At 38.2% G+C, this 21161-nt stretch overlaps 1 protein-coding gene across 1 annotated transcript in view; it reads left to right on the top strand.

The window, feature by feature from the left end:
• The window catches only part of NCKAP5 (NCK-associated protein 5), a 92756-nt gene that overhangs the window by 53726 nt on the left and 17869 nt on the right, over positions 1-21161 (top strand). The window contains exons 8-12 of the mRNA XM_010080326.1: positions 5267-5581; positions 7733-7869; positions 9806-9935; positions 12638-12825; positions 19643-19735. Coding sequence (XP_010078628.1) covers positions 5267-5581; positions 7733-7869; positions 9806-9935; positions 12638-12825; positions 19643-19735 — 863 coding nt within the window. The remainder of the gene's footprint in view (positions 1-5266; positions 5582-7732; positions 7870-9805; positions 9936-12637; positions 12826-19642; positions 19736-21161) is intronic.

Raw genomic sequence — 21161 nt, 5'->3', positions numbered from 1 at the left:
ACAGAGCTATTTTTGCCTGATTTTTTTTCCCGAAAATGTCTTGCTTTCTGTGGAAAATTCTGGTGGTTACTCAAAGGTTTCAGCTGAAATTTGTGTCAATCATTGGCAGTTTTGTAGGCCAAAACCGGAAAATTTATGTGAGGAAGATCTCAAACCAGCTGTAGTGGTGAGCACAGGGGAGAATTCCACGTTTTTCAGGAGGTGGGATGCTTCTTTGGAAGAAAATGTGTAGCTGTGCTACTAGCATTATACATAGAAAGCCTACTGTAAGCAGAACTACCTGTGATCTTTTTGGCCTAAAATACAGTTGTCTTCTTTGTTGCTTTTTATTTTTAATGTTAAGATAGATTAGCCATAAAAATTAAGTAACACACACACTTCTGTAGCTTTGCCACTTCCAAATAGAAACTGTTAGTTCGTTGTCAGTTACTTGAAGTAGAGATCATGTCTGTTGGCAGTTAATTGCATCTGGCATCCATCGTTGTGTTTCCTTAGTACCATCACGGTTCTACCTGGTAGGACTGGCTGAGGTTATTGAGCTGCGTCTGGAAATCCTGACCCCCCCAAGCAGCACTGAGAGGCAGATGCCTTCTGTCAGGCGTGGCACAAGTTGGTAGAGAGGCAAACCTTTACTTACACCACAGTAGGACCCATAAGTATTTCCTCTCAGGACCTGTAAGTCCTCCCCTGTATGCTCACATCCAGAAAGATCTCCTCTTACTACATTTAATTCCAAGTGGGTGAATTGGCTGACCATTCTGAGGGCACTATGTACGCACGTAGGACAATATACCTGCTTAACAGAATTGCTGACTGACACCTTATTTTAGCTGTGTGGCTAAACTTTGGATCTTTTGGTTTCCATAAAGATTTTTATGGATGATTGAGGCATCATAATAAAACTTACATATTGTTTTAACTAGATGGTCAAAATACCCATGAGTGAATGTATGGACTTCTTAAAAGTATAACAGTCCCTATGTAAAGAAAGACTGGTATGTGATTTGTGAATAGACTAAGCATCTGTGAAACTCTTTTTAAGATGCAACATAAAAAGACTTTATTAGAATGTGAATCTTTACTTCACCTGAGGAAACATTTTGAAACACTCTTCAGTTATTCAGTTGAAGGTTTGCTTACAATAACACATGGCATTACATCCCCCTTAGTAAAAGTGTCTTTTCCCATTATTGAAGAAATGTGTATCAGAACCTTTAACAGCTGTGTCATCACCTTATGTCTTCTGTTGCATGAGATTCATGAAATCTCTTGGATATGTGCTAGGACTCAACACAGGTTTACAGAAGTTCAACATTAGAAAGACTAACATGTACTCATGGCTGTAAAACTGGGACAGATTTTGCTCCATTGATTATTTTGAGTAATGCCCTGTTTTGCAACCATCAGTGTAGAACTTAGCCTGAGGGAGGCTGGACCCATGTTTGTTGTGTTGTGCTGGAAGCAATTCTCTACAGTAGGACTTCCAGGGACTTTGTTTTCTGCCCAGACTCAAGTCTACATGATGGGAGGGAGGGAGGGAAGGGGCTATTTCAGTTTTTCAGACTTTGATTCTCGTCTGATTGTTCAGGGAAATGGCAGGTGGTGAGTCTATCTATCTGTGTCCACTATAAAAACTAAACATCGTGTAAGCTTCTTTCTTCCCTTAAGAGGCAAAACAAAACAGAATCAGGCAAGGAATTTGGCTTGTAGGCCAGAAAAAATTCACAAGCAAAAGCAATTAAACTCATCTATAACTCTTCAGACTTCAATGTTTTGCAGAATCGTTTTTCGTCTATTGAGTAGTACTGTTGTAGCATCAGAGATTTAACTTTTACATATTTTCATTATGTAGTCTTGTGCAGCTCTTGCTGATAGCAGTCATTTGAAGTGTCAGTGCAACTGATGAAATCAGATGGGCCATGAACAGTTCAGTTTGAAAGCTGTCACTGAGATGTATAACTACTTTTTTATTTTGCAGTTGCTTCACAGAAGTTTAAAAACAACACAAGATAATGTATATTCCTTCATTCAGTAATACAAATTGTTCTTAGAGATACATTTTTAATTGTATAATATAGCTTTATGGGCAGATTAGTTCTTTTATTAGTGAAAAATTAGCATCCATGAAGAATTTTGTGGTGTACTGTGTGGATTTAGGAGTAGGTTTTAAAGGATTGCTCAGCACAGTTGAGTCACAGTATTTTTCAAAGATCTGTCTTTAAGTGTCACAGTGGGAGCTGCTGAGGTTTGAGCACTTTGAAAGCCAGACCCTGTTGTAGTTGTTCAAAATTAGACGAGCTGTTTTAAAAATCTTTTCCACATGGTATATTTCCTGTATCATGGATAAACTCTCTGTGAAGAAAGACTGTAATTGATTAAAATGATTTTTCCTTTTAATTAAATGTGACACTTCTGGTATGCTCTTCCATCAGTCTCCCAATTATTTTGGAAACAGCAGGAGACTGTATTGTCTTGGAAGTATGGCCCTTGGTATTAATTTCTCTTGATTTATGCCATTGCTTTCATGGTCCATTCCTAGACATAGACAGGGTAACAGCGGGCAAGACAAATCCTTCTGTCATTTTAAGAAATATAACCTTAGATGTTCTATGATTCTATGAAAATAGTGTTCATTTTCCAGTTCACCCTGAGCAAAAGACTTATCTAGACATAGACAGGGTAACAGCGGGCAAGACAAATCCTTCTGTCATTTTAAGAAATATAACCTTAGAAGATGTTGTATGATTCTATGAAAATAGTGTTCATCTTCCAGTTCACCCTGAGCAGAAGACTTATCTTTGCTGTTTGGTATACGTTTTGAGTCTACTTAATTTTCCTGTAATAATTAGGAGGAACTGACTTTTTAGTTTCTTAGAGAATGCTTGAAAAGGAAGCAACACTACAAAATCATTCAGAGTCCCTGTGGAACTGCGTTGCAAATCGGGTACAGACAGTAGAAGGGAGACTCTTCAAATATTTTTTAAGGATGTTCTTTTCTGTGGTGCTTCCAGTTTACTCTGTGTCTGTGCTGAAGAGCTCTGCCTCTCCAACATAACCGGTTTTGCACAAATGTATTTCTTCTGGTCAAGAGGAAACTAACAGAAGTCCTTTCTTACTCTGTATTTTCCTTTATTTACTAACTCTTACCACCGATAGTCGTTAGTTGAAGCATTGCCTGTCCATGAGCTAGCACACTGTTTAAGCTTGGTTATCTACAGACTAAATGGCAAACTTACTTTTCAGCACTCTATATAATCTTGAGAGGAACAGCTCACCCACTTCTAGCTAGGTATTTTACTATTAAAAAATAAAACAAAAAATATCTTAGGGGAAGGATAACTAGAGTAAGAGACTTCAGTGGCTGGTATACCTCCTTTTGGCACAGAAGATCCTGAGACACCTCCCTTTGATGCAGCAGATCCAAATAGAATTATCTTCTTTGTCATGTTTCCTGGATAAACTTCAGCAACTTCTAAAATCATTATGGCATATAAGCTCAGAAACGTGATGGGAAATGTAGCTGCCAGGTAGCCCTGGCTTCCACAACTGATCTTCTCTTACCTATGAAAAGAATTAATTGGGATGCAGCAATTGCATGAGAGAAATCAGTCACTTGTTGCCCTTTTAAAAGATAGTGTGGAGTTCGTTCTACTGTTACAGCTCAGCTAGGTCCTGTGGGGTTACTGTGCTCAGTATGACTTTCAGACCATCTTTGATCCTGGGTAATGAGGACCATGTAAATGTAGACTGGTCCTCTTTTGACAAGAACCAGGAAACATACATAGATGTTTAATTTATCTGTAAGTAATTTCTTACTTGCTATCAAATAAGGCCCATAGAGATTAAGATATTGACAGAAAATAACCATCATAATGTTCTTATTCCAAAAACAAACAGGCAAAGCCCATAGAGGAGAAATATTTCTGAATTTCTGACAGTATTAGAAACACTGCAGAGGAAAAAAATCATGAAAATGACCTGACAGAGGACTGCTAACTACAACAGACTTAAATAACAAATGGGTATATCATTAAAAAAAAAAAAAAATCAATACTTAGGAACACAGAAAATAGAGCTGGAAAAGATTTATTGGGTCATATTCTGCATCTCCTGCTAGAGTACAGTTGTTCACTGCAGTATATCTTTTATCCAGTGTAGCCTTAAATTGTTGAAAGCAAAGGAAATTCCTCTACTTCCTTTGGGAGCATCTGCCACAGGCTGAAGATCCCACTGTCAAGGGATGTTTCCAGACATTTAATCTAAATTATGCTCGTTTTCCAACCATTAGTGCTGAAGTTCCCTCCTTGAAGGGAAGGACCTTGCCATCATAGTCCTTTTGGTATTGTTCGTTCATTATACAACCAAAAGGCAAGTCTCTGGAAATCGATAGAAAATGACAGGGCAGGGTGGTGCTGTTGCATCCTAGTTGCTAGCATAGCAACGTGCCAATATCTACACTTGCATCTTTCTCTGTTCCATGGTTGGTAGAGCACCTTTCCAGTAGGATGAATAAACTGGAGGGCTATGTGTGACCATACTGCTTCCAGACCAACTACTAAGGTGTCCCTGTCTGGCGTTGTGTTGGACAGTGTACACTTACCCAAAATGGGATGTGCAGAGCATCAGAGCTACGGCTGCATCAACAGCTGCAGAGTGTAACAAGGTAAACAAAGGCATAGCTGTTGCTGTCCAGGTTCTTCAGGACACTCAGAGAGATGGGCATCTTTAGGAAACTCTGTACATCTTAATTTTGTGTATGGATAAATGACACATTTTAGTTAACACCTTCTTGTAAGAGAAACAATGAAGAAAGCAGAGGTATGGAGAGGCCAGGCTTTTGTGGAGAGTGGGTTTATGTGGGAATAAATACATTACACTACTCCGTCCCTCACATTGGGACTCTCCAGACTTCCTGTGGGCCTTCAAACTAAATCATTTAAAAATACCAACTGTAATCACTTCTAGGACATGCCCTTCTTATTCATTATCACATTTTAACTCTGAAGCAGGCCAATTTCAATGTTTTGGCATCTGTTAGTTAGTTTAATTGCATCTCAAAATGGTGTTTCATTGTACTCAATTAGATGTATTATGATAAAAGCATACAAATGACAGGTGACAGCATACTCACAAAATGCAAAATATTTTTTCTTTTCTTGAAACCTTCCCTTGAAGACGCCTTTTTTTCCCGTAGACCCTTTCTCTGTCTTTAAATACCAGCAACACCTTTAGCTCCACCCCGTCACACAATTTTCCTGTGTCTTAGAGTCTTGTTGCCAGATGAGGACGCTGGACAGTGGGATTGGAACCTTCCCCCTCCCCGACTCAGGGAACCGATCTACAGGGCGACACATTTCTAAGCAAGAATCAACCTTGGAAACAGAAGTCCTTGCACCATCTGAGCAAGTTCTTCTTTCGGCTCCTTCAGTAAAAGCCAAAACTCTTGAGCGAGAAGTGCCTTCAACAGCTAAGAGCCAGGAGTCTGTGGAAAGTGTAATTAGTCACTCAACATCTGATCCAGCCATGATTGCCAAAGGTATACGACCTTTTCAAAGTCGCCTTCCAAAACCAGCTTCCTCAGGTAAAATGTCAATTACACTGAAAATCACATTATTTCTGCCCTGACATCTGTTTTGATTAGCAGAAGTCCTATAATAATGACAGCTGATAACAGAAATGTTAAATGCAGAGCAAAAGATATTATTTTTATGAATGCACAAGGTTAACAAGTTTGTGACCTGAGCCATATGGAAATTTTGTTACACGTGATGCTTATCTGAGAAAGAAAAATGTGTTAAATACTTAAATCCTTTTCTCAAGAAACAGTACTTGAAGAAAAAAACATATGCCAGCCTTGGAATTTGACTTGAATGCAGATATTCAGCAATATTCAGGATCAGACTTTGCAGCAAAGTACAAAGCCATGCTGTGGCATATGAAAGATATATTCATAAAGACTTGCTTTTGAAACCAGATTTGGACTCAAGACTCATTTGGTCTCAGTGCATAAATTTTGTCCCAATTAATATATGGCCTTGACCTCAAATAAGACTCTCATTACTTTACTACAGTATACAAATACATTTCTATATGCAAACATAAAATACTTTACATTCACTTATCAGCTACGTGTGTGTTTAAACTAAAAAACGAAAGCTGACAAAGGAATACAAGGACTAGCAATCCAGCAAAGCACCAACGAATAACTTTGTATTAGTAAATAGTTCCATTGAACTCAGAATTTTTTATAAATGCACACTGACCATTTATATACATTTATGAAGGTTTTTGAGTAATTAATATATATGTCAATAACATTAGAAATCATTACATATAGCATTTATAACGGGGAATTTTTATAGTCAGCATGATAGATTCGGGTACAAAATGCAGTAAAAGTAATTGGTTTAATAGAGAAGAGCATTGTTTTATCTTGACCAAATGCAATGTCATGTATTTATTGGGGTTATGGTTGTTAGCGTTTTGTCAGTGTTCATATTTATTGCTCCTATAAAAGTTGTGAGTGTTTAACTTGCATAAATCTGTATCACTGTATCTGTAAGACAGATTCCATGTAATTAGCGTGCAAGGTTAAATATCAAGTTTAAGCTTAGTTTAAGGCCATCAAATATGTGTTCTGCTGTTGGGCCTAGGAAGAAAGAAGCCTCTTTTATATGTTCATAAGATGCATAACAGAAGAATTCTAATTAAACATCTTAGAACTTAGCTGGTTTAGCAATATTCCCAGTGCAGTATCGTCATGGTATAATAGAGTGCAAACACACATTGTATGCTTCATTGCAGACTTGTTTTAAATCAAAACTAAATAAAAGATTTTTTTATATTTAGTATTTTTTAAATAAATGTACTGTTAATTAATGGTACAGCTAAGAAGGATTCTGAAGAGAAATCTTAGTTATAGATTATATGCTACATGCTTCAGTAGCCACATGCGTGACCTCAATTCAGCTGTGTGCTATAGTGTAGAGTCCATGATTAAACACTGTCATTATAACAAATTGAACAGAAACTGCAAGCATTGAATTGCTTCATAAGAAGTCAGTAGCAGTAAGATTGTTCTGATCTTAATGTTAATATTCCCTGCACCAGCCTTGTAAGGTTTGTATCTTAATTAAATTGTCATGAAGAGATGTTTTAAAAAGTAGTATACATCAGATGGTGGGGTCAACTCATTCTTCACGAGAATATTTTCATTGGATTCTTCTCTCCCTCACTTTCTCATCCAAATTACAATTATCACTTTATTTCATATGCGCCATGTATCTTCTTTGATGTTCTGATTTTGCATACTGCAAATATAGCAAATAAAAAGGCTAGCTTTCTGCTAGAAAGGTACTTCTAATTATATTTATGTTAACAGACTGTTCTCTCTCTGAGAATATTTAATAGCAAAGCAGATCCTACAATGCCTAGAAGTAGTTATTGAATTTTGTTTCTTGTTTGAAAGAGTATGTATTTTGAAACTAATAGAGGGATTTGAATTCATGCCTTCCTCTTCTCTTGTTAACCGGAAAAGGCTTTGGATCAAATTCTGTCACTGTAGTTGTTAGAATTATTCCAGTAAGTAAGTTGTTCCTCTGGGTAGTAAGATATTATTTGACATAATGAAAGTATCATGACTTGCCCCCAGTTTTTACTGAATTATAATTGAAACACTGTCATGAAGATGCTGATGAGACCTACAGTTTAAATAATGTCTCTCTTAATTCAGGAATAATTAACCTTGCAAAGCAAAGTGAACAAGAACCAAGTTCTTTGACCTCTGCCTCATTAGAGCATATTGAAGAAACTGTGGAAAACAGAAAAGTTCTTCCAGAGTGGACCACCAAGGAAACTACTAAAACAAAGGTATAATTTAAGAAGTGTCATCTGTTAAAGGAGATATGTATTGTGGTGTAAAGAATCAGAAATGGTGAATGTTTTTAATATAGTGGGAAGAGTAGCTAGCAATGTAACAGGTGAATTTGCTTTCTTGCCCTTCATTTGCAATCTCATTATTTATTAATAATAATAATATAGCACACAAGGGTATTTTGTCCTCATGGTTTACAAACATGTTTTAATTAAAATCATCACAGGCATTTTATAGACAAGGAGAGACCTTTTGGTCTGTTTTTGTCTTCCAGAAAATCAGTCTTGTTTATTTGCTTTCTATGAGATTCAGATCCCATTTTTTACCCCAGGACTAGGTTTCCTTGTCTGTATGGCTGTGCAGTTTAAGCGTTTGAGCAGATGTGCTACGAAAGCAAACAGGAAAATACTCTTCTTACATGTTTCCATGTGGTTTTTGGTTAATCCCTGCAATGATCTGTCTGTCCTTCAATCTGTTCATGAAAACTGCAGAAAGAACAAACAAGCAAATGCATATACTTGTGTAAAAGCTACTGCTTATGGTTGTCAAGTTATTCATATTCATCAAGCTGTCAAGCCCTGTGAGAAGCACAGGGTCAGCAGGTTAGCAAAGAGAGAAAAAAACTTTGTCAAGAAAGTGGGCGTTAAGCAAGGGAACTGTCAGACTGCTAGCTAATAAGCCTTACATTACAAGAGGCAAAAAAACCTTGTTGCATAACTTTTTTGCATGTCTCCTTTATCCGTGTATTTACTGCCAGGGGTATTTTGCATTTTGATATGTCCCGCGCTCTGGATATTTAGAAAAGAAACAGAGAGATAAAATTACTTGTCTTGTATGTCGTTGACAAACTGGTGGTGGACCCTTCCAAGTACAACCTCATCAGTGTGTCCTTCACCTTGAGCCAGTCGTGACTGACCACCTCCAGTCCCAAAACCATCTTAACTCTCCCAATCTTACGGGTAACGTTGGGCATACCTGACTACATGCGGGTGTCCTCAGGTCTGGGCCCCTCTCCACCAGTATGTGCTTCCTATCAAATGGATGTCCTCCTGCATCAGTTAAAAACTGCAACATGGATGGGAAGAAGGGGAAATTAATATCACTCTTCGAAAAACAGTATTAAAAACTCTTTTGAACCACTGATAGGCAATTGGGGTTAGGATAATAGGTGGTATTTGTACCTGTAGATGCCATTAGCTGAGCAGTATCAGCCTTAGCTTCCCCATGCTGGTTTTGTGGGTTTTATTGTACTGAGCTACTGCTCCTGAAAAGTTTAAGCCTTCAGGTCTTCCATGATTAGAAGCTGTACAGAGCTGTCAGCATTCCTCTTTCCTCCCAGAAGAAAATCCTTAGAGTTGCATCCTGAAGAGAAATGGGATAGGAATCAGCTGGGAATTAAGGGCTCTCTGGCACTGTAATATAAATGCCAGGACAAGGGACATGAACTTAGGAAGAATTAGGATTTACTGGTATAGAAAGCATGAGTATTGTCTACTGGCCATCCTAACTGTTTCTAGAATTGCTTGCAGCAAACTATTAGTTGTGCAATAATTTTGCATGTTACAAATACACAGTATTAAACATACTTGAGATGTTTCAAAATTGAACTTGGTGGATGAAATTATCTGAAAATGTTGGTAGCTTTGAAAACAGTGTTACAGTGAAAAAAATGGTGAAATCCGGTCTGTGTTTGCCACACTAACTCAGGGGACTCACCAGGACAAGAATGTGTTATTTCTCCTGTAGCAGACTGATAATACCTTACTTGAAGGAGAAGTGGTTAGTTAAACTGGTAATGCAGACTTCTTTCGAGTTGAGCTATCCATTTATACTGCATGATGGATGTAGAATGTTCCATTCCTAATACCATCTTCAGCATTATTTTGATATATATGCATCGTCTGAATGATTGCAATACCCTTATTTACACAGGACAGAGCTCTGAGAGTGTGTACTTATTCTGCTAGCAGCAGCGACACTGAGCCGGAGACAGAGTATGAAACAAATTATTTCAGAACTGCAGAGGAGACTTTAGTAGAGTTAACAAAGAGCAACAAACAAGGTAATTGAAAATTTGTACATAAAAATGTATATCCCTCATCTCCACTCTGACTCAGCAGCAGATCATGTCCTTCATTGAACTTTCTGTCTGGTTTTCACTTTCTAACCCCAGATCTTACTTCAGTCTAATTTTCCATTAGCTTTTTATTACTTCTTGCTTTTTATTCTGCATCTTTTTTTCCTCTCTTCCACTGTTTTTTCTAGCAGGGGCTTAGCTTGTAGGTTTTTATGCATAAATCCCTGCAGTGTAAGTAAAAAGAAGTCTTCTGTTACATTATTGCAAAATGTAAAAGGTGACTATAAAGATAGCTTCCCTTTTTTTTTCTTTTTAATTATGTTAGCCAGTTGAAATAACCCAATTATCAAGGCTATAGTTTTCCAACCTCTATATCACAGTGATGTTGGTTATGGTGCTGTAGTGAAGTCTTTCTCATTGTCCTTTGTGTATATATTGCCATTTTCAAGTATCAAACCTTTTTGTGAGAATTGATGGCAATTTGGAATTTACTGATTTCCAGTAGATAAAAACACATTAAATGAAGTTCCTGAGATAATAGTTTTCTGTGTGTTTAATAACCCAAGAAATTGCTGTCTTGTCTTGACCACCAGCTTGCTGTGCTGCAAGCCACCTTCAGTGCAGATGTGTGCCCCCGGCGAGGGGGAGGAGAGCATGGCTCATATCCTTGCCTATGCAGCTGATGGCTTCCCTGCAGGAGATAAATTCTGGCGAGTGCAAAGGCCAGTGCAAGGTCTCAGCACCACTGAAGCCCTGAGAGCTTAAGCAGCACTTCAGTGATTCATAGGCTTTGTGCTGACCCTCTGCACAGCAGTGAGCTTGTCCTAGCAGAGATTAGCACCAACACCAGATACCGCAGCGATGAATGCATTAAAAATGTCGTGGACAGCTAGATAGTGTCGACAGACATACTGTTCTCTTAGTGTCTGCTGGGAGTTGAACTTAAACATTTGGCATTTTCAGAGGTAATCCATTTTTTTTGTGATTCCAGCACAGAGAGAGCAGATTAGGAAGTTAGGACCATTTATTTACATTACTCCTGTGACTGTATTTTTAATCTGTACAAAATGTTGCAAGTCATTTAACTCAGCCCATAAACACTACTTCTTACAGATTTTGCTTTTACAAATCATGATTTAATACAAGAAATATACGTTTTATTAAAGAGGTAGATAAGCATTTTTTCTGAATTGATCACAATTTACAAAAAAAAAAAAAATTTATTGTATGTATGCAGTTGCATTAAAAGGCAGCAGATTCCAAGGTTAATGATACCTCAGCCTGACTTGAAGTCGCCATTTTACATAGCAAATCATTAGTTTTGTGTATATGCCTAACTTTTGGGCTAGTAACAGAACTAAAATTCATAATTGTGATTGAGACAAATAGAAAAAAAAATTATAAAGCATTATTGCAAAAGTATTTCTGCTACGGTTATTCCTTATGGTCAGAATTTCTATTCTGTGCTCTATACTCATGTAGTGTTAATAACAATACTTCATTCCATTCTGTGTTCAAAGATCTTAGCTTCTTTATGCACACAAGTGATATAACCTCAAAACATCCACATGAGGCTGAGGCAGGGGCTGCAGCAAACCAATTCATAGAGAATATTTTATATGCATAGATAATTATATTTATTCGATGAGTCCCAAAAACATTAATGAGCTTTCAATGGCTGCACAATTTCAATGTTGAGAGTGATTTTCATTTTCCATTTATGATCAGGGAACAGAAAGACTGAAAGACTGTATGCAAAGACTATTAAAAGTCAGTGATAAGACCTTAATTGATTTAGTGGACTTTGGATGAGTCTCCCAGTACATTGCCGAACGTTATGGAGAAGGTCAGTAGAATATCAGGGAATAAGCCAAATATTCCAAGTTCTTCCATTTCAACCATGAAAATGGTTTAATTCCAATTTCATGAAGGGTTTATCTTGATGCAGTTTGTTGGAGGCACTGGAGTTAGAAGTTCCTCTAATGAAATAAGTTATAAGGTAGAGTTGAAGTTTTCTGTAACAAGAAGTGTGAGGAAAGAAGCTAATGATCATGTAAGCCTCTGTCTCCTGTGTGTTTTCATGAAGCTGCACAAAATTTCTTTGGTTTTGTTTTAATCTTCTGGATGAGTTTTCAGCCTTGGACTTTGGAAACTGAGGTTTTATTCCTAATGTTCCTTGTATTGCAGTCAGATCTATAACAAATGGGTAGGGACTGTTTCTTACCTTACTGGTGTATTTTTTATAAAGTTGCATTCATTAGGTAAAAATGTAGTGAAAAGGAAAGAACTATCAAAAACAAACTGAAAGACATGCTAAAGGAACTTAGCACATCTGCTGTATAAGGCTATTAAGACAGAAGAACAAAAATTTATAGCAAATAAATAAGTAGAACAATCGCCCCCAAATTAACCATATCATCCATAATTAAAAAAGAATTTAATTAATTAAATTCTGGCTGTCTCATACCATCTCCTTCACTTTGAATATTAAGTGTGAACAATCTCCTGTATATGCATTGATTGGACAGTTAAGAGCTAGTATTTTAATGCTTTTGTTACATTGATTTCCAGATACCTTCAAACATTTAAAATACATTTTAAAATTGTAAAATAACATTAAAATGTATATAGACAGCATTTCATCAATTAATATGCCATAATGATATTATTTTTAATATCTCTTACAGCTGAGCTGGAAAAACAAAATCAAAGAAAGTCATTTCTGGGGAACCCGATGTCAATCTTGGATTTATACCAACACAGTCTCTATGGCGATTTTCGAGAGGATGGACCTGAACAATTAACACATTTCAGTTTAATTGAGCAGCTGAGTGGACCTTCCAGTAGAGACAGCAAGGGCAAGGAGAACCCAAGTGTGAGTTACTGGGACTTTTATATTACTTCTCATTTTCTTCATAATTATTTTTATTTGCCTCTTGTTTTTTCTTTGGTATGTTGCTTGATTACAAAAAAACAGTCAGACTTCAAAAAACCAGCATGACTTGCAGAAGAGTAAAGACCTAAGTATTTTTAGAACAGAGTGTTACATTCTGATGCTCACCTGTCATAGAATTAGACTTCCAAAATTGACAAGTAGAGACAGGCTAGCGCTAGCAGTCTACCATTAGAGAGGAGTTTAAATTTAAGGCTAGCAAGAAAACAAATAATTTATCTTTTAAGGTTTCTCCTTCATATATAATTAGATAATACATATAGCACAACATGTAGTAAATGACTTAAACATCTGAAGTAGTATTCCTGAAAATGCAAATGAAACTATGCTATGGAAGTCAGCTATCTTCTGGTCTCTTTTGAAATAATTCTTGGTGTTAGCTCTGGAACACCTGATCTGAGGGTTTTAAACATTATTTTGATGAAGATCTAATTCTGATCTGATTGATGGATCTTGACGCTCAACTGAAACAAATTTATTTTCTCCACTTCATGTGAATCCACTTGCTATTTCTTTCTCTAAAAACAGTGAACGTGACATCATGCAGTCTTAAGAACCCTGAAAAGCAACTTCTCAACCTGCTCTTTTCCTCTTTTTTCATGCCTTCTCATCTCATGCTCACAATTCTTTCTCACTTTTTCTCTCCTTTGCTCTAACAAGCCTATTTGTTTGAAAATAGAGCCACCCAGCCATGATCCACTGTAATCATTTTGCCTCCATGTTCAGTCTTTTCCCAAGCTCTCCTTTTTAAATACAAGCTCTTTTATTTCTGTGTGTAGCACTCATCACATTTGGGTATGTTACAGTTGAAACAAAGATGGTAGCAGAAAATAATGAATGAGCTGCTGTTTTGTAGCATACCGCTGTAGTTCATAAGTGAAAAAGAATTTTTGTTGCTTCCCAGACTGCAGCTTTCAACTTCAGAAAATCACTGTGCATTGTAACTTCAGAGGTGATTAACCAAAGTTAGAATCTTACAGCTTTCAGGAATCTGGGCCAAATGTGCAGAAGGAATGTGTGGAACAAACTGGCAATGCTCCTGTTTATTCCAACTCTGCTGGCATGAAAGCCGCACTTAACTGAATATTAAATTGGTTCACAAACTTCAAAAGAAAAATCCTGAAATATATCTGCCTGATTTTCCAATCAACCAAATTCCACTAGTACCCAGAATACGATTCCATTTTTGGGTCATATTAGAAAGAACCATTGTAAAGAATATGGCTTCATAGTTGAGAAGAAGAAAATACAGGTAGCAAAAGAATATTGAAAAGGATAGATGAAGGAAAATAATTTGAGCATCCACTTAGTTCCTCATCTTGAACATCTAGAAAGTCATAGCTTAATTATGCAGATGAGATTAATTATATATGTATATATATAAAAATATATAAAAATCAGTTCTGCCTTCTGAAGGCCAAGGTCTTACACTATTTACAGAGCAATTAGATTTGGTGCCACTATAAAAAAGTGGCTCAGAGTTGCATCTACTTTTAATTCAGTCTTCTCATGCATTTCTTCTGTATGACAGCTCTGCAATGTGCCCAATCAGCACCAAAACTTAAACAAAACTCATTGAAATAGCCTTAGGATCCATGTAAAAATCCATCATTACACTAGAAGGCAACAGGTATAACTCAGCACTACTGTTTTTCATGCATTATGTTGGGGGGGCTTTTGAGATGACTTTTTGAGGATCTGAAATAGTTTTCAAAACAGCATTGCCTCTTGGTGAACAGTGAAAGCTCTATAAAGCACTGGAGATTTGCCTATTAGTATTAAACTTTTCAGAATGACAAATGAGAAGCAGTAACCATGAAAAGCAGGTTGCCCTGAACTCCTTGTTTGAACCAGCATGGCAAATTTTTCTCAGCTGTAATTTGTCCAACCCAAGAAGATCCACAGTCTGTTTAAATTAGAACTGTGTCATCTGGAACATTACCCACAAAAAAAAAAAAAAAAAAGGGGGGGGGACACCAGGAACTGAGGCACTTATGGCCAACAACTCTGAAAAAACCCAGGGAGCAGGAAAAAATGCAGCTTTCATACAGAATATTTGGCATTTTGAAATAGGAAATGCTACGTGCTTTGAATTTCATTCCCTAATGATGTCTGTGAAGCCTTTAAAAAAAACCAAAAAAAACAAAACAAAACAACCAAGTGTTGTGACGGACAGAATGAGTGTATGCTGCTTGTCAAAAGAGCAATGTGCTGTATCAGTCCCTCAGCCCAATTAAATTGGACTGTACAGCACCAGTACGGTAGTGGCTTCAGACTGGGTGCTCTAATGAGACATTCTGGCAGGAAGCTCTTTTAACCCAGACTTACCGTCATTTGAATTGTCTCCTTCTCACTGAACATATTCACCAGTGTTACCTCCGAAGTATATAGACAACAAGTTTTATCAGCAAAAAAGTATTGCACAGAAGGAGTTTCAGAAGGGAAACAACCAATGGGCAATTACTGTGATAAAGGGACACTGAATGGACAGTTTGAGGAACCAAAAAAGGCTTTTACACATTGAGAGGAGAAATATTTATTGTTCTAGTTTCTTATCTGACAAGTCTTAAACAGTATCCTGGTTAAATTCACTTGGCACTAAGACCAATTTGATGTTACATTTATTTTGACCTGGGAAACATATTTTGAAATAATGTCATCTTTTTGTTCACTGAGAATTTTGGACAAGACAAACAAATCACAATTTCAGAGAAAGGAATAAAATGCATTGAATCATGGACATAAAACTTTCACTTTTGTGAAATGTAAATTTACATCCATGGTGTATTTTTCTCATGTCAGATTTTGAAAACTAGAAACAATATTCTTTGTATGTATCAATTGAATTAATTTTAATTGAACAGAAACTTCTCTGATTTAATAAAACATATGTATCACCTAATCCAAAGTGCACTGCAGTCACCCCATGGGAGACACCTGTTCAGTGAAACTTCAGTGAGACCTCTGTTAAACAGCTGTTCCTCTCCCTTTTAGCAGCAACTGGCAGTGCCTTCAGCAGTTTGCTGACATCATGATTGCTACCATATTTTTGCAATGAAAAATTATTTCACATTTCAATTAATTTACCATTTAGACTTGAAAAGCTCAGTGATTTATTTTTGCTTATAAGAATTCAGAAAACAAGATAAATTTCCCTCACCCAGGCCTATTGTTTATTAACTTATTTTATGATCAAATGAGAACTGACACAGGACTTTTTGTTGTCTTCTTTGTTCCCTTGGAGAAGTAACCGAGTTGGTCAAAGATTTTATTACTTAATCATCCTTATGATCCCAAAGCATCATGAAAAATGTGTTTTGTTCACTGTCCTTAACCATCACGTACTTTTTTTCTGTAATAAAGCCCTTCTTGCTTTCTTTCGTCCCGATGTATTACTCAATTTGAGCCACCATCAAGGCTTGCTTGTATTTCAAGGCATGACTTGATGAGCCCTTTAAAGAAAAGATCCTTCATGGAAGGTGTTGGTACCCATCACAAGGTTCTAAATCCTCTTGTTTTCCCTTGTTGTGGTGACATACATGAGCAATCTGACAATTCTGTCACAATTACAACGTTAATTACAGCAGCATGTTAACTAGGGAGCCCATTTAGCGGAAGAGGCTTGTATGTGCAATGTGAAGCTAATGGTCTGATCCAACACGGTAGAGTTTGCATGTGTTGTACACATGATTCATGAAGGAGATCAAATGCTCAAATCACCGTGTCTTGCAATTCAAGTAGATATTAGAGCTTGCTGACAAATACAGGAGAAGAAAAAATTAGAGAAGTTACTGCTGTTTTGGCTGCACTTATAAATGGGACTGACGTGGTGGCATTCCCAGATAAACTCAAGGTTTTTAACGGCTGAGTAGGCTGGTTGGAATTTAATGCTATATGATTGACACCTTGTGCTCACAAGCCTTCTAGTGCATCATATTAACAGAGGGGAATATCTACAAAAGGACTAGAAACTAGAAACAAGAATAAGAAAGTTTGGTAATTGCACAACACTTGCCATCCTCGAGGATCCCAGAGCATTAAGCTGACACTGTAGAGGATGTTCCAGCATTCCTGAATTACAGCGGGAGTTAAAGCAGCCTAGACACCTCCCCAGGCTACACTGAACAAGAGTAAGGGGAAAACAAAGAAAGGCATCAGCTGCTTCTGCTTGTGTCTCATCTCCTACAGGCATCAGTAACTGTTGAGCTAGGGTATGAACTTTCTGACGATGCCTTATTGTCTCTGAAAAAGAGAAGCTCTTATGTTCTTAAATTGAATCCTTCTTAAAAGACACTCCATATTTAAATGTCTGAAGTAGTTCCAGGGAGACTTCATGCACTCTGCTTTCACAGAGAATTTTTTTTTTTTCACATTATGAGATATGCTTAGGGAGGGATTCTGCTTATCACATGTGAAAAAGCCTAAGATAATGATTTGGGTCCAATTAGCAGATGGGAAGAGCTGCATCCTAAGAGTTTAAGGTGAGAAGGAGGTATCAACCTGTGGAACTACTTGCTTCCTTGCCTTAAACACAGAAAAAGAGTCTATGCATCTAGCTGATACTGAGTATCGAACTTTCAGCCCAAAGTTGGTGAGATGAACATTGCCCCAAGCTTTCCTCTGTGGGGAAGTAGTGAAAAGCAGCTATTGTAGCTACCATTTGTATTTTACAGAGTGAAACTACATCTCAGTGCACCCTCAGGTGAGCCCTAAATAATTACCTTGCTTATACTTCCATTGTAACAAGAGTTCTGGCAGCTGGGGCAGCACTGGGTGATATCTGACAAGTTGCTTGGTCTCAGGATCTCAGTTTCCTGTCTGTACATCGGGGACAGCGATACCTATCTCATTCACAACCAAGAAGAAAATAGCAAATTCTGTAGATTACGTAGGTCTTAGCGTGTTTTGTAAAATCTGTGTGTGTTACTGCAAATACAGAATTTGAAGCAACTCTTATAAATTGTTATACTAGAAAGTAATAGAAGATAGAGGGAGGGCCCTTGTCAATAAGAGAAAGTAACTCGATGGGCTGGATCAAATCCAGGAATTAGTTGATTATGGATTTCTGTGTACTGGTTGTATAATTCAGTTACTGTGTATCAAGTACAGAAACCTTACCTCCTCTTTGCTATTTTCCTTGACAGGCTTAAGACAGAGGAAGATGATGAGGTGAGGAGGGAATTGGTTATATTTCCTTTCCTAGCCTTGATGAAACCAAGATGTTAAGAAAGATACTATCATTGTACAATTTGTTGATAGGGAGTAAGTCTGCAGACTCTTTCACCTGGCTTTTGTGTTTTAAGATCAATGCTTTTCTTTCATGCAAGGAATTAGTATATAAAATTATTGCATATGTTTCGGGAGGTGGTTTATTCATGTAAACATTAAGTGATACCAGCCTAGAAGCAGAGGTTCTATTTCAGTCGGGATCAGCTATCTTTTCATCCTCCCTGCCACAGAAAATGAAAATAATGTTTACTATATTTATCCTTTTGTATTAGATATTCAAAACTCAGATCACATTAGCAGCAGTTTTAGAAAGCACAGTGTTACAAAGGGAAAGTAAACTACCCAGCAGACCCCTATGTCCATGTAGGACTCAGCACCTCTGTTTTGAAAGCAGAGCAAACGACCTCACCCAAAGAAAAGCAGCATGTACTGAGCACTGAGCTCAGGTTGGCTAGGACCCAAGGCAGAAGTCTGACGGTGGTGTAAAGCCATGCCAATGTACCTGCTCAGCTCAGAGACAGTCTGGTCTTGGCAGCTCCGAAGTTGCTAGCTGGAGCTGGGCTGCCCCCGAGCTCGCTTGCCTGGTACACGCTTGCTCGGAGCTGCCCTGGACCTCTGCCTCTGCAGCTGATGCTGGTGGCAAGGTCGCGTCTGTCTGCCACCACTGCAGGAGGTCACTGGGAACAGTCGCACGAGGCCTTGCTGGGCATGGACTGCACTGCTGAGGGAGCCACTCTCTGCACCACAGCCCCCCCACGCTCCCTAAACACGGTATGTGTGGGGGTCTTTCAGCTACTTATGTTTCCATTTGTCAAAACTGTCTCAAAAGAATTTACCCACTGACAGGCTTGGGGCTGCGAGACTTCCTTTCTATTTAATCAAAGGTTTTTGATTCTCAGATGAATGATGCAATACTTGTTCCGTCAAAGCAAAGACTGTCTGAGTAATTACCTGAGTTGATGTAAGATCTGTTGTCAGGGGACTTTTATAGGGGTGTTTGACAACATAAGTGACAAAAACCACAGGAGCATGATCTGATAAGAAAACAGATTTTACCATACCACCCATGGGAGTAGTACAGAATTAAAAATATTTTTTCTAGCCTCAAGTCTGATTCAACTCATGTGGGTAAATGTGAAATTAGAAATAGGCTAGGATTTCTCCAAACATCAACAAATCCCATGTCTCTACATGGTTTTTTCCCCTCCATAGGGCAGGTTCACATTCCAAGATCTGCTACCGAGCCTTGTATTCCTAATCAGGTCTTATTGTTCCTGGTATCCTGCCATCAAAGTTGCCTCCAAAAAGTAAAATGAAGGAACAGCAAAACAAGCAATTTGAAGACTGCTAGGCAGTCTCCTGGGACCAAAGTCTCACTTGATGTGTATCACTTAAAAGAAATGTTGTGTAGTGTGGAAGAACATTCTTACAGTTAGCCTGAGGAACTAGCTTGGCAACAATAAAAAGATGCAGTTATACAGAGACTCATTTCTCTCCCTGTGCCTTCTAGGTGAAACAACTGAGGCTTCTTACACTGCTGAGAGTTTTAGTAAAAAATCATGCAATGGGGAGTGGCTCAGCAAGGAGGATGATAACATTCTCTGTTACTTTTCTAAGGTTTTAAAAGGCTCTGGCAAGGTAAAATGACATTTGGAAGGCAGAATCTGCCAGAGAATGTAACTTTTTTAATGGTATGCAAGGGATATTTTTTTAGGAAAAACATACCCTAAAAAAACTGGAAGCTGTTATCTGCTGATACAGTTCTGCTTCTAACACTAATGGTCTCGGTAGTTTTAGTACTGTGCCACCAGATCCCATTCTGACTAGCCCTCCAGCTGGTGTAAAAGTTCTATTTTATATTTGGTTGGTGTATTTATGGGGATGGGTAGGTGGCAACATTTTAACTCAAATATCTTTTAGCACAGAGTTTTAAAAGAGTATTTGGATATTGGTGAGGGACAGAAAGTCTTTGGCGTAGTACAGCAGGCTGTGTGGCATTTAAAACACATGGTGCGCAAGGCTAGCAGGAGAATAGTTTGGATGGGAGGCTGAGAGAAGACACGGGGGAAGTGAAAAGCTTTAGCTATGGGAGGAAAGTTAAGGACTTGAAGCATCACTGGCATGTAGGTGCAGTTCTGGTGCCTACAGCACAGTGTTGTGTGACGCTGAATCCCCAGAGAACTCAGCGCACCAAGTGAAGTGTGCCCATGTGGTTTGCCAGGTGCAGATGTGTGGGCTTGGCTGATTTAAGGCAACATGCTGAGCTGTCCTGTGGCCACAGCTGGAGTGTTGTGCTCACTGAGTATAACCCCTTGGGCACTGTAAGAAGGGAAGAACTTCACCCTTTTTAAGTGGAAAAACTTGATCACTGGAGCAGAAAACCCATATCCCACCATCTCAGCTGGTGATTTCAAATTACAGAGGGAACCTTGTCTTTTCAGCATGTAGGAGCTGCACAACCACATTACACACTGGCCCAGATGTCACAAAAAGTTCTGCAGCTCATTTGCTGGAGTCTCCAGAGGAACGGTCCAAAACTGCTTGTGTACGAATGCCCAGAGCAACGCAGAGCTGTACAGAAGTAATTTACAGTGAGCCTGCCTGGGCACAGCGCTAGTGCAGCTCCTTATGGCCTGGTTGCTTCGGGTTATTTCTCAGCAGGGCTGCGGAGCTGAAATAAGTGGAATGTTGGTAAGACCCCACTGCATTTAGTCCCAGCCCACCCAGCTTGCTCAGCGATATCTTTGCATCACACTGCACCGTGCCTTGCAGATGCACCCTGCGCACTATACTGTCTATTTGCCTATATAACTGAAGATTACACAAGGATTTAATAGACACTGCAGCTCTTAGGAGTAAGTAGGTACATCCTTTAATAAGAACCAAAAGTACATATTGAATAAAAGTATCATTTGCTAGTGATTTCCTGGAGTCGAAAATGTTCTGAGCTGTTTTTCAAAGGTTTGACAGATGGAGCTGCTATGATTTGCAGCATGGCCCAAAGTGCAGTAATGTTTCTGCCATTTGTA

Source organism: Pterocles gutturalis, unplaced genomic scaffold (assembly GCF_000699245.1).
Source record: "Pterocles gutturalis isolate BGI_N339 unplaced genomic scaffold, ASM69924v1 scaffold10184, whole genome shotgun sequence".
Taxonomy (NCBI): domain Eukaryota; kingdom Metazoa; phylum Chordata; class Aves; order Pterocliformes; family Pteroclidae; genus Pterocles; species Pterocles gutturalis.
Note: the sequence above shows the minus strand (reverse complement) of the source record. Positions and strands in the feature narration are given on the sequence as shown.